The 13,731-nt window shown below is 40.7% G+C and overlaps 1 protein-coding gene across 3 annotated transcripts in view; it reads left to right on the forward strand.

The window, feature by feature from the left end:
• The first annotated feature begins 9 nt into the window (after nt 1–9).
• LOC135347552 (116 kDa U5 small nuclear ribonucleoprotein component-like) overlaps nt 10–13,731 on the forward strand; it is a 17,772-nt gene continuing 4,050 nt past the window's right edge. For 2 of the 3 annotated variants that reach the window (XR_010398439.1, XM_064545595.1), the window contains exons 1-8: nt 10–282; nt 340–493; nt 777–908; nt 5,249–5,343; nt 5,527–5,614; nt 5,676–5,740; nt 11,264–11,437; nt 13,024–13,164. Coding sequence is in view for 1 of the 3 variants with exons in the window: in XM_064545595.1 (XP_064401665.1) it covers nt 869–908; nt 5,249–5,343; nt 5,527–5,614; nt 5,676–5,740; nt 11,264–11,437; nt 13,024–13,164 (603 nt within the window). In the remaining 2 variants the exon portion in view is untranslated. The remainder of the gene's footprint in view (nt 283–339; nt 494–776; nt 909–5,248; nt 5,344–5,526; nt 5,615–5,675; nt 5,741–11,263; nt 11,438–13,023; nt 13,165–13,731) is intronic. The other variant, XR_010398440.1, reaches the window with a different exon arrangement.

The raw sequence follows: 13,731 nt of genomic DNA on the forward strand, positions 1-13,731 counted from the left end.
TCCATGTTTTAAAATTCCCTTTACACCACATGATATCGTTTAATAGTTACATCATATCCTTTGGGTGCTTTTGGTTGTTGTTGTTGCAGTTGTGAGGCTTTCCTGGAGACATTTCTACTTTAGTGTATAGCTATTTTGCTTTTCATACAGACACAAATCTACTAGCTATTTTTATCTCTTAAATATCCACTGCCCATTGGCCAAGGAGCTACAGTCAGTATAACCTGTAATGACAATGAACTGCTTAAACTCAATGTGAAATCATACACACCTCATAATCAGGTAAACCACAGGCTGCTGGTGATGCATTTATAATTGTCAGCATAAACTTTGACACAGGTCATTAAGTTCATCTTGAGAGTAATATAAAGGAAATAGTACCCTCTGGGGTCAAAGTACAACAGGAGAGTGTTCTACTATCACCTGCGGGAGTTCATTCAACTTCGGAGGAGGGAGACACTGTCTGTGAAGCAGATGTGTGAAGGGATAAAAGGTACAAGAGAACCTTTGCTGCCTACATGTTTGTTTGTTGCGTTGCACGTCTCAATCAAATTAATTGCCCCTTGTCATACTGTATAGCTGATAATTTCCAGGGCTTTGGCCACGGATATTTTACTCGCAAATGAAGCGACCTTGCCTACCTTTACCTGCAGTGCAAGCGCAACCATGAAAATATTATCCACGAAGTGACTAATTATCAATCACGAATGTTTTACATGCCCCCAGAAAATTACCCGCTATACGGTGTATGGGAGCATAATCTCATTGTTCTGCAGTTATCTCACTGTGATTGGCTGAAGCTCCATCCATCCAAGCATAAGGGAAAACCACATCCACCACAGACACGGCTCTTTGAGCAGTTCACCCAATGGCTTATGGAAGATATATAGTCATACAAACTTTGAAAAGTAAGTGCCGATACAGTAGAACCTCTATTATCCGGCCCTCTATTATCCGGCCCTTTATTATCCGGCCCTCTATTATCCGGAACCTCGATTATCCGGCTTGAAAGTTTCTTTTTAATAATTCAGAAAATGGGCGTGTCCCTGAAGGCATTGCAGCTGTTACTATGGAGACAGGTCTGCTTATCTTTTGCGCATGTGCAGAAAACCATGTGGCACTGCTGTTTATCAATAAAGTGGGTGGATCAAGGCCTGGTTTATCTATTCGATTATCCGGTTATCCGGCCTGCCTCTGGAACCAAGATGTCCGGATAATCGAGGTTCTACTGTATTGTGTACCCGATATGCATAGAGCCCTTCAGTGGGGATACACTATACTGGCCAAAATGTGTTTTGTTGCTACAGTAGAACCTCGATTATCTGGCTTTTGGCAACTTTCATGTGAAATGTACGTATCCCTTAATGCGCATGCGCATTGCAGCTGTCACTATGGTGACTGAATGGCCTGCTTATCTTCTGTGCATGCGCAGACAACCGTGTGGCACTGCTGTTTTTCAATAAAGTGGGTGGATCAAGGCGTGGTTTATCCATTCAGTATCCGGCATGCCTCTGGAACCAAGCAGAGGAGGTACGACAGGCGCGGTGCAGCTCAAGTAATCAGCCTTGATTACTCTCCAGCAAAAACATACGACGTGGGAGGGGCGTGGGCGGGTAATTATTGCTCAATCAAAGGCTAAGTAATTTCCTGAGCTGCACCGCGCCTGTCATACCTCCTCTGGGAACCAAGGTATCTGGATAATCAAGGTTCCACTGTATATACCGTACTCTACCGAGATTACGCCCACCCTAATTGCTAGACTGACGACTGGCAAACTGCCTATCAGTCACTTATCTCAGCGGAAGTACTGGTATAGATCATATGACACTACCAAACATGAATATCATGATAGTCTATAGATAATGTGGTTAAATTTTGCTAACCAAGTATAAAGGTCAGGAATGTACTGAATCCCCTGAAGTGTAAGTGCGGTTGGCTAATATGACGTTGAGCAATCTGATAGGCTGCAATGCTCATTGCAGCAGAGACAAGTGACTGATAGGCAGTTTGCCAGTCACTCGCGCGCCAGTCTACCTAATTGCATGCTACAAAACAACTACAGGTGAGATGGGCTTAATTTTGAACAGTATAGTTTTGCCTCGAAATTACACCCACTCATTAAGTCTTTTCTGTTTGCATCTGAGGCCTGCCAGCTCTTAAAATACAATGTGAAAGCACCGCAGGCTCGGTGGAGGTGCCAAAGCTACATAACATAAACACATTATATCATGATTTGGTGAACATTTTTTTGCATAAAAAGATTAACTTTGCTGCACAAGGCAGAATCCAGAATCAGAGATCCAGAATCACAGGGAAACTCGAAGAGTGGGTATAAATGATCGACCGTGATTGTTGTTAAAAACGATTGATGCCAAAAGTTCAAGTCTAAAAATTAATCGCTGCATCAGCAGAGCCTTGCAGCTCTCTTCTCACTCTTGCAGCTACCAATAGCTATAGCGTTCTAGTGCAGAGCTAACTACTAAGTAGAGTAGCAACACTCCATGGACAAGTTTTCTACGCACTCTTCTGAAAAGGCTGCAATGGCATTCCAAGTAAGCAAAACTAGGCATAACTCGAGAACGAAGCATTATTTTGCAAATCCACGAAAAAAAATCCAAACATGACTATAGAAGCCTATAGAAACTCTTACTTGCACTTCATTGATCCTTGAGCAGCTGTAGCAGTATACACACACACATACACACTACCGTATACCTCGCTTGCGCATGCACACCGAGGCATAATTATACAACAATAATAATTATATTGGGTAAAGTAGCTGGGTATAAAGAAGTCAAGATTTTACAACAGAAGGTTGTTCCAGCATAGATAGAAGAGAAAGGGATTGGCAACGGAATGCACTTCCGGTACCACCCGTGTTTCGCCTCGAGGCTTACTTCCAACGTGGTAGTCTAAACATGAATAATTCATGAGAATTATTTTTGCCGTCTGTAAAAAAGTCTACAAGTAGTTCTACTGCTAAACATCAACTTCACCTCATTTGTGTGGCAATTTGGGACATAGCACACTACTTAGTAACACAACCTTAGCTATATCATAGGTGCTATAGGAACACAAGCATGAAAAGCTTCTGACAGAGGCTCTGCATGTACCTCTAGCTACTTCACGAAAATCAATATTATATTTTATTCATTTCTAAATGATACCTACCATCAGAGGGGGCATGTGTTTAAGTGTTGGAGGGGTCTTTTAGAAGTAGGCCCTAGACACAATAAGTTTCCCGGGTTTTCGCATGAGTTTTTAGGGCGAAACACGGATGGTTTCAGGCCCATCTGTGTACATTCAATGTAAAAGCATCACGTGAACTGCCCCCGTTGCCCGGCAATCCCTTTCTCTTCTATCTATGGTTCCAGTGTCTTCAACAGAGATTCAAACAGGACTAATCACTTCCTGGTGGGCGTCAGAGGCGGTTGGAAGGAAGTTGAGATCACGTGCAAAAATATCTATAAATGTGCTGAGTTGGCGCTATTTTTGTGTCTAGTCAGCAGTTTCACAGATAGCTACTAGCAATCAAGGAAATGAGCAGTCTGACTTCTTCCTCACTCCAATCTGTACAACATTGATCACTGCACCTGCTTATGATTTAAACTACTAAGGTTTCTCCTAGCCAAAGTACTAGATCTACTGAGATAAAGCTTGTCTTCCTGGATTAAACAGGAGTTCTGGCATGTAGGTGATCCTCTGGATCTTTTACTGCTCATCTCTAGCTCTTGATATCTTGTGTACAACTAAACTGCTGACTCGACACACAATAATAGCGCCGACTCAGCACATTTATAGCGATTTTTTGCACATGACCTCAACTTCCTTCCAACCTCCTCTGGGTGGGTATTCTCAATAGCCTATATGCAGGAACTTTCACTCAAAAGTGGGGTGGGCGTAATCTCGGTAGAGTACGGCACAGGTATACATACATGTAGCTTGAATTTAGTTATAGCATGTATACACATGAATTCTTGTTTGCATGCATACCTTCTCATACAAAGTACCAAACATGTCTCATTAGTTGTCGTGCAAACTTCACACGCATCCCACACAAATGACAGATGTTCTTCTACATAACTGAACATTCGGAGCACCAGAATAATCTGTTTTATTATTGGAAAGAGGTTTGGTCTCGAATCCAAGAGCTGGCCGCTCGTATCATCCCCTACTAGCAGATCTCACAGGTATATGACTGCTCGTTTAAATGAGTTTGTGCCATTAGACACTGTTTGATTAGGGTTTGGGTTAGGAGCCCAAGGGGATTAATAACTGTAGTATCCCGAGCAAATTGCCTGAGGGCTTCTAAATCAGGTACTCTTAACTCACTTTTATTACTTGACAACAAGGCACTAAATTAAATTTAGACACAAACTTACTTAGAATTCCCCTTCTAAGATGTTTATCTTATCGATGTAATTGTTTAAATGACAATAGCATAAACAGTGCATGCTCTCTATTCAACTAAAGGACGACGTTAAAACTCGTTTGCATTTTGGACGCACTCTCGGCATATCCAGGCTCAGATTTCTCCCCAAGGCAAATGGAGTCTGTTCAATAGTCAATTTCTTGTCAAAGGTCAACTTATCGAGTCACCTACAGCTGTCTTCTGTCAATGAGCAGCTGAGAGATGTTTTCCATGTGCTGAACTATGAGAAGGTATGGTGTACGTGTGATACTTATAAACTGATGTGCGTGAATGCACTTTGCTCTAGAATGCTCGGCCTGGGTTTGTTGGCAGCGCTTGCTTTGGGTTGCATGAGGTCTTCGCAAAACTGAAAAGATTTAAAAAGCTGTTGATACCAACACTGATGCAGTGGCGAATCCAGACAGGTTCCATGGGTTCCATAGAACCCCCCCTTTCACACAAGAACACACTGGAAATCAACTTACCAAGCTAGCAACTCAGCTTGAATGATCGTGATCTATAGTTACTAGGCTTGGATTTCATGCAATTTATATGTGAATGCGCATGCTCTGCTTAGGAAAAGTGATGACTTTTTTTTAGAACCTCCCTCTCAACATTCCTGGATCCGCCACTGTGATGGGTCAGTTTCTCTTGGATAATTAAGATATAAAAATCCCAATGTCAAGTTAGTCAAGTTATAGTTGGTGGTTTCATAAAATTATGCTGAGTGAAAGTACAGCCACATGCTACTACACCTTATAAGTTGTTGTACATAGACGTACGTATAACAGTAAATACATGCAATCATGTTAACTGACCTATTTTTGATTCCCTCAGGCCGTTGCTGTTTGTTCGAATTGATATTGCTAGCTGCTGACTCCATGCTTCCAGAGAAAGTTCTTGACATTGCCTCGAATAGAGCTCTTTCTGAGGTAAATGCTGTGTCATGGTAATTACATAGGCATCTATGGCATTCCTGTTCACTAATTTATTACTTCCTTTCAGACTTAATGTACATACTTTTTGTGTTCAGACATTCATGCATTCATACATTTACATTCATACATTTACATTCATACATTTACATTCATACATTTACATTCATACATTTTCAGACCCCTTACTTGATTCAACAATTCTCTAAGATCTTCATTTCACAAGGCAAAATTCGGAGAAATTTTTTGAGAACAGCTGCAAAAAAACGTATGGAATTCTGCAATTAATGGCCACTTACTTGCTTTTAATTGCTTGGCTTTTTTTATAGGCAATCCTATCATTTACAAGTTTGCAAAAGAATTGTCCACTTCAAATTCCATCTTTGTTGATCAGGTACGGTATAGCCAAAACAGAGTCAGTAAACATGCAATATTGATGGTTAAAAATGCACTATACATAACAACGTACATTCCACGGAATTATGTCTAGGCAACAACATTTTTATATGCTCAGGTATTCGCTCTTTTTTAGCGAATACCTGAGCAACCACAGCAACCACAGCACACGCCCAGATACAATCAATACCAGGCGTTCAATTGGAGACGGATCGGCCTGGGATCGAGGCTAGTGTACCCCTAGTAGCTTTCCTGATTTACACAAGCTGTAGCCCAGAGTCACCAGTCCCTTTTCTCCCGCCCCCGTCCAATCAGAGAAAAGGGAGTGGCTTGCGGTCTAGGTGAGATCCAGAGGAGGGTTTTGCTCAATCTGGCTGATGCTACAAGCTCTCCCCTACAGCATGTATGCAGGAACGATCACATTTGCTGCTCATCAGCCCTGTCTTCTGTCTTCTTGCTACTCATAGCCAGCCACCCTCGGTATAGCCTCGATTCAAGCCCGGTGGCCTAGTTTCGAGGCCTGGTCATATACATGACGTCAACCGTAACACAGATGGTTTCATCCGGTTCTATTTTTTTTTTTTTTTTTTTTTTTTATTAAACAAATTTATGCATACAGCAAAGGTAACAGAAAATAGCAGAATAGTAGCTAATCCAAATCAGTTACCTACACAAAAAACAATACACAACAACCTACAACAGAACATGTAAATTACACTTAATTAATCTACATGCAGTAACTGATTTTTAAAGAATGCAAAAGATATACCATCTGTGTCAAAACCTAGTTTATTCCAGGCTGTTATAGTATCTGCGAAGAATGAAAATTTGAAATTATTAGATGACGCGAATGGGACCGAAAGCTGTGTAGTGTTCAAATGTCTTAATTGGTAAAGCTGGACTCTAATGGTGAACGGAAGATTGGGATAGGATATGTCCCCTGATATCATCTTGAAGAGTAGGCAGAGTCTGACTATGCTCCGACGCATAGCTAGCGTTTTTATGTTGCACATGGTTAGCAGTGTCTCATAATTCTCATCCCATTTCTTGGTGCACACTTTTAGGGCAAACTTCTGGGTGTCCTCCAGTAACTTGATGTCCTTAGCCAAGTGGGGACTCCAGACAGCAGAGGCGTATTCTAAATGAGGTCTAATTAGTGATTTGTATAATTTTGAGGTAGAGTCAGGTTTCGAGTATTTGTAAAAGCTCCTGTGGAGCATGCCAATAAGTTTTCTCGATTTATTACATGTAGAAGTAATATGCTTGGTCCAGGAGAAATCACTTGAGAAGTTGACGCCAAGGTATTTGAAAACATCTACCCTTGAGAGAGAAAAATTGTCGTCAATAGTAAGAGTGGAGTTCGGAAGTGTGGGTGAGTGTTTCCTAGAGAAGGTCATGTAGCAACATTTTTGAACGTTTAACTTCAAGTGATTGTGGGATATCCAGTAGCAGAGTGAGTTCACATCATCCTGGAGTTTTGAGTAGTCAGATTGTGAACTGATTGACCTGTAGAGCGCGATGTCGTCAGCATACGTTGCTATGCTGCTCGATGACACACAGTTGGCAGCCTTATCAATATAGATTAGGAAGAGTAGAGGGCCAAGAATTGACCCCTGAGGGACTCCTGAAATCACAGGTAGGAGGCTTGATTCTACACCATCAAGAACAACCAGCTGGAGCCTTCCCGATAGATAGCTTTCAATCCATTTGGTGATGAATGGGTTTAATCCAATTTGTTTTAGTTTATTTAGCAAAGGAAGGTGAGGGACTGAGTCAAAGGCCTTGCTGAGATCGAAAAACACAGAACACATCTCTTTCCCCCCATCCAGGGATTCAAGGCAGTCGTGTGAAAAAGATATGAGGGCTGCAGTTGTGGATTTCCCTGCAGTGAATCCCCATTGTTGAGAGGACAGGGGAGAGTTAGTATTGAGGTAGGTTGTCATGACGCTCAGTATGTGCCTCTCCAGAATTTTGCTGATGACAGGCAGAATAGATATTGGTCTATAGTTTGCAGGATTTTCTCTGTCACCAGACTTTGGGATTGGGACCACACGAGCGAACTTCCAGTCTCTGGGAACCTTACCAGTTTTGATAGAGAGATTGAAAAGTTTGGAGAGGCTGGGGGTTATAGAACGTGCAGTGTTTTTTAGCATTAGAGCTGAGATGCCGTCCGCTCCAGTTGATTTTTTTACATCCAGCGTAGTGAGAAGTGGAAGAAGTGTATCCTCTGAGCAAAGGAAGTCATCAGGTAAATTAGACAGAGTATTAGTGTCAAACAGGCTGTTTCCTGGTAGATTGCCAGAGTGGTTGTTGAAGTTTTTGAAGAACTGTTCATTGAGAATGTTTGCTTTAGCTCGGCTATTTGTCACAGTGCCAGACAGTGCGTTTCCAATCCTCTCCCTCCTCTATCTATGCATATACGTACACTTGTTTTGCATTCTGTATTCATTATCACACAGGGGTTGGTTCCTTAAGAGTGTATTGAGACGTTTGCAGTGGCGGATCTAGGATTCTTGAAAGGGGGGTTCCAGGGTAAAAACGACACACAGCCTCCCACTCACTTCTTTCTCAAAGGGGGGTTCAATCATAGATACTATAAATTACTTTATAGTATCTATGGTTCAATTGAACCCAAAGAACCCCCTCTGGATCCGCCACTGGTTTCGTCCCACTAGAGCTGTGGGGGGTTGAAGTACAACAGGAGGTGTTCTACCAGGTTTGTGGTTTCCATGAGTTTGTCCATAGATAGTAGAGGAAAGGGATAGGAAACACAGGGATTTCACGCGGACCATGCGTGTCGCACCGGAAATTGACAGGAAGTTAATTTAATGGGAGAAGATTGGGGGAAAAGCTGCTTATCAACTACTTAGCTATGAGGTGCCAAATGAGTCAAAATGAATTTGCCTAGGTCTCCGCACAAACTTTGCTAGGACCTCCTATATGCTATATAGGAGGTCCTATATACTATATAGGAACTCTTGTATAGTATAATTATAGGACCTCCTGCGATGATGAAGTGGACACTATTGTGAGAGAAATAATTGATCGATTCCCTACCGCAGGGGAAGTTATGTTAGCTGGATATCTGAAGTCACAAAGTGTTAGCATACAACGACGTCGCCTTCGAGAAAGCATTCATCGGATACGAGGACATAGCACTACTTCTCGAAGAATTCAGAGGCGGGTTTATAATGTCCCAGGTCCTAACTACCTATGGCATGCAGATGGGCACCATAAACTAATTAGGTATAGACTAGTAATTCACGGTGCAATAGACGGATTTTCTCGTCTAGTTACTTTTCTAAAGTGCTCGGACAATAATCGTGCTGAAACAGTTTACAACCTTTTTATGCCAGCGATTAGGGAATATGGATGTCCACTAAGACTGCGTACAGATAAAGGAGGAGAAAATGTAGATATGTGGAGGCACATGGTCGCTATTAGAGGTGAAGACACAAATGCTTATATTGCTGGTAGTAGTGTCCATAATTGTCGGATAGAACGATTGTGGAGAGATGTGAGATCAAGTGTTGTATCTACATATGCTACTGTGTTCAAGCAGTTGGAAATTAGTGGTGTTTTGGATGTGGAAAATGATACTGATCTTTTTTGTCTTCAATACGTTTTTATCCCAAGAATAAATAAATCACTCGATGCTTTCCGTGAGGGCTGGAACCACCACTCCTTGTCAACAGAAGGAAACTGGTCTCCAATACAACTGTATATACGGCTTTCTCAATTGGAAACCCTTTGTTTGATCTAAATGTTGATCCAAACCAGTATGGGGCCGAGGAAGATGATGTTGAAGAGGGGAATGAATTAGTGGATGTACCCCAGACCAAAAATCCCCTTTCAGATCTCGAGTTATTTTCTTTGTTTTTGTCTGTAAACCCCCTTCAGCAGTCACATTCTTTTGGTGCCGATTTATACATGAACACTTTGCTTACAGTGGGACAATTTTTAAGTCAATAGTATTATTTATAGTAAGGGTATATTATAATTATACTTGTTCGTAATTTAATTCGCACTCATGGATGCATGCATATAATAATTACAATTATTATACATGCAGTTTTTATAATAATTAGAAGGAGTTCCTAGTATAATAGCAGATCCTATTATATAGGAGTTCCTATTTCTTATATAGCATATAGGAGATCCTATATAGTATTTATAGGACCTTCTATATAGCATAATTATAGGAGGTCCTATAATAGTATTATAAGAGTTCCTACATAGCATATAGGAGATCCTATAATATAGAGTTCCTTATATATAGGACCTCCTACATATAATATAGTCTCATGAATCAGCCGCACCTCTCGGACACCGAGAGGTGCGGCTGATTCATGAGACTACTACATATATAGCATATAGGAGGTCCTATATTATAGTATATATAAGAGTTCCTATATAGCATAAATTATAGGAGATCCTATATAGTATATAAGAGTTCCTATATAGCATATAAGAGATCCTATATAGCATATAGGAGATCCTATTATAGTATATAAGAGTTCCTATATAGCATATAGGAGATCCTATATAGTATATAAGAGTTCCTATATAGTATATAGGACCTCCTATATAGCATATAGGAGGTCCTAGCAAAGTTTGTGCGGAGACCTAGGCAAATTCATTTTGACTCATTTGGCACCTCATACTTAGCTATACATGTAGTTGCTCTGGTTGCTGCTGTACATCTGAATGACTGGCACTTTTCTCTTTGCAAATACTTGAGTGGAGATTACACATTCTCAACAAACCTTGAAAATAACAAGGCATGCATTTACAAAAAAATTAAATCTAGGAACTCGATAATTATTTATACTTTATGGTACTAGTACTAGGCATTGTTCATTATTATAGACTGCTTCATAACATTATGACTTTCACACAATCACACAATTTTGATGTTTACATAAAAATGTTTACAAACACAAAACATAATTTTTATGCTGAGCCAATTCTTAGCTAAATACATGTAAAACAGTGTAACATGGAGCTCTGATGATCAAATAAATTAGGTAAATGATGTAAACCATACATTTACTATGGATAATGTACATACAGACTAGCTCTGCCAGTGCTTACTGCAGTTTTCTTCACCTTCTTCTCTTTTGTCTTTGCATCTGGCTCGCAATCAATCGCAATCAATACTTGCGGAATGCAACACGCATGGTGTCAGAATTCTCTAGGGCAATACATTGGTCACCTGAGATGTTTCCAATCCCTCCCCTCTACTATCTATGGTTTGTCTAAGCTAATGTACTTGTGTGGTTTTCATTGCATTTACTGTATGAATTCGATAAGTTGCCTTCTTGGAATTTCTATTGTACAACAGAGGGCCTCCAATTAATCTTAGTTCGGAGATGTTCGCATTTACCGAACCCTCTAATGAGCGGCCTCCTTACATTAGATTATTGTTTTCTTACCATTTGCTTGTGTGCTCTTACTTGTTTGTTTACTTAAAGCAGTTGTTTACTTTTAAAAACTAACCCCTCCCCCATCCCCCTTGCAGTGTGGCCTGAGCATCAAGGCCACACCCTTATCCCTCATGATGCCGGACCCGCGTGGCAAGTCGTACCTGATCAACGTATTTCACACTCCAGGCTGTGTGAACTTCTCCGATGAGGTGACAGCTGCCTTCAGGCTCTGTGATGGTTTCGTACTGTTTGTGGATGCTTCAGAAGGGGTGAGTGCTCTCATGTTTGTGTACATGTATAGATTGATTTTAGATTATGCTCACTATGTGATGCAATAAAATTATAATTGTTCTGCTCAATATTATGCCAGCTGAGCAGAACAATATTACATCACGTAGTTAGCACGTACAGCAGGAGCCTATTCACATGTGACTATACTATATCATCCTAGAAATGCACTGCAACAAACCTTACAGTAGTTGCTCATCTAATTCCACAAATAAAATGTTTGAGTATAAAAGGAATAAGCATGAAGCATATAATGTAATTCCTGTTCATTTTGATCATCTTGTATATGTACAGGTAATGTTGCTATAGTAACGTGTCACATTATATATAGTGCTATATCTGGGTTTGAAACTCTAGGCTAGAGCCAAAGTTAGCCCACATGATCTAATATGCTTGTCACAAATGGTGCATGCAATCTGATTGGTCACTGCACGAGAAGTCCATTATTTTACTTGTAGCTATAGACCTATCTTTGTCAGATGTCTTCCAAGTAGGTCTATATTGATGCAAGCAAAGTGGATAGCGGCCAAATGGAATAGATTACAGTCATACGAGGAGTGCAGACAAAAAATATTGATTGAGGAAGTCACAATGTCATTAACCTTTTGTAATAACTTTTGAACAACTTCCCAACAAGGAATATAAAAGTCATGCACATATAGCCGACAGAGTCCCATGGATTTCACAACTCGTAAACAGAAACTATGGCAACCTCAATTCAAACAGGATATAATGACTTCGAGGTGGGTAGAGAGTAGAGGGGACTACAGTGACAGTACAATTAACATCATAATAATTATTTACATCAGTATGTGGTGCAAAAGACAGGCATTGATTGGCCATGATCGTTGCTAAAAAAGAGGCCGGCCTGTTGCATGAAACAGCTAAGTGCAGCTTTGCAGCTCTTTCTCACTATTATAGCTAGCTTTCTAGTGCAGAACTAATTACTATAGTAAGTAGAGTAGAAACACTCTATGGACAATTTTTACTACGCACTATTTTTAAAGGCTGCACTGGCACAAATTTGTATCCAAGAAACGCGACTAAATACCTATAGAAGCTCTTACTTTATCCTTGACACTGGAGCAATCTATATATACACAGCATCACAGAGAGAGACACCCATCCACCCACCCACCCACACACACACACACACACACACACACACACACACACACACACACACACACAAGCACACTACTATAAATGTGTGCATTTCTCACTGAATAGGACTACATACCACACCTTTGTTATGCACAATGTCTAAACTACAGCAGCTGTTGATGACTCTGGGCACCAGCAATAAAGCAACATTCGCTTTAACTCTTGTGTATAAAATAGCCCACACCCAGTTATGTATCAATTAAGCCATTGTATATCTAAATGCATTTACATGATCATAACACCTCCTTTGGTACAGTAGAAGGCATCGTATTACTTAATGCTATTTCGTATACGTTATACTTACCTACTACTAACCAACACGTACCAACCTACATGCATGTATCATGTACACGACCCGTCTTTTGCTATTTTTGATTGCAACCTTGCTTCCTTGTTCTCTCAGGTTGGTCGTCTATGGATCTCTGAGGCCAACTATCAGGTTGAGATCAGTCGAGTGCCGGCTGGTAACTGGGTGCTCTTAGAGGGAGTGGACCAGACCATCACCAAGACAGCCATCATCACACAGATCAACGACTCAGAGGACGTGAGTGGGTGTATGGTTGGTTCAGTGGATTTTGGCCCCTCTATATAAGACTTGATCTGAGCACATGCCATGATAGTTGTTAGGGTTAGGGGTCTCTTGGTATAGATCTTGCTATTTGTATTGTTAAGTTTCTGGGAAAAAACATTTGTGGGAGTGACTTAGGAACAGACTTAACTTAACTGTCCAATTGACATGAACAGGCTATGATAAACATGCATGCATGCCTTAAGTTCAGTGATCAGTGACTTCCTGTAAATGTCGATTTTTGAGTCTTGGTTGTACTCGCAAGATTTTTGTTGATACTTCAATTTGTTCACTGTCCCATGCACTAGTCTTTGCAACATCAACAAACAGCGTTGAGGGTTGAGCGCTCCATAAGACCAGTTGGTTCAAAGCATTCCATATAAGGAATGCTGAACCCAACTCTATTGTTATGTTGGAAAGATTCTGCAAAACCCTATAACGGTACACGTATGTTGTCAAATAAATACGCCATGTATATACGTGTATACATATCCATTTCTTGTGCAAATTATGCAAATATTTTACTTGCTGCATCACTTGAGG

This window comes from Halichondria panicea, chromosome 14 (assembly GCF_963675165.1).
Source record: "Halichondria panicea chromosome 14, odHalPani1.1, whole genome shotgun sequence".
Lineage (NCBI taxonomy): Eukaryota > Metazoa > Porifera > Demospongiae > Suberitida > Halichondriidae > Halichondria > Halichondria panicea.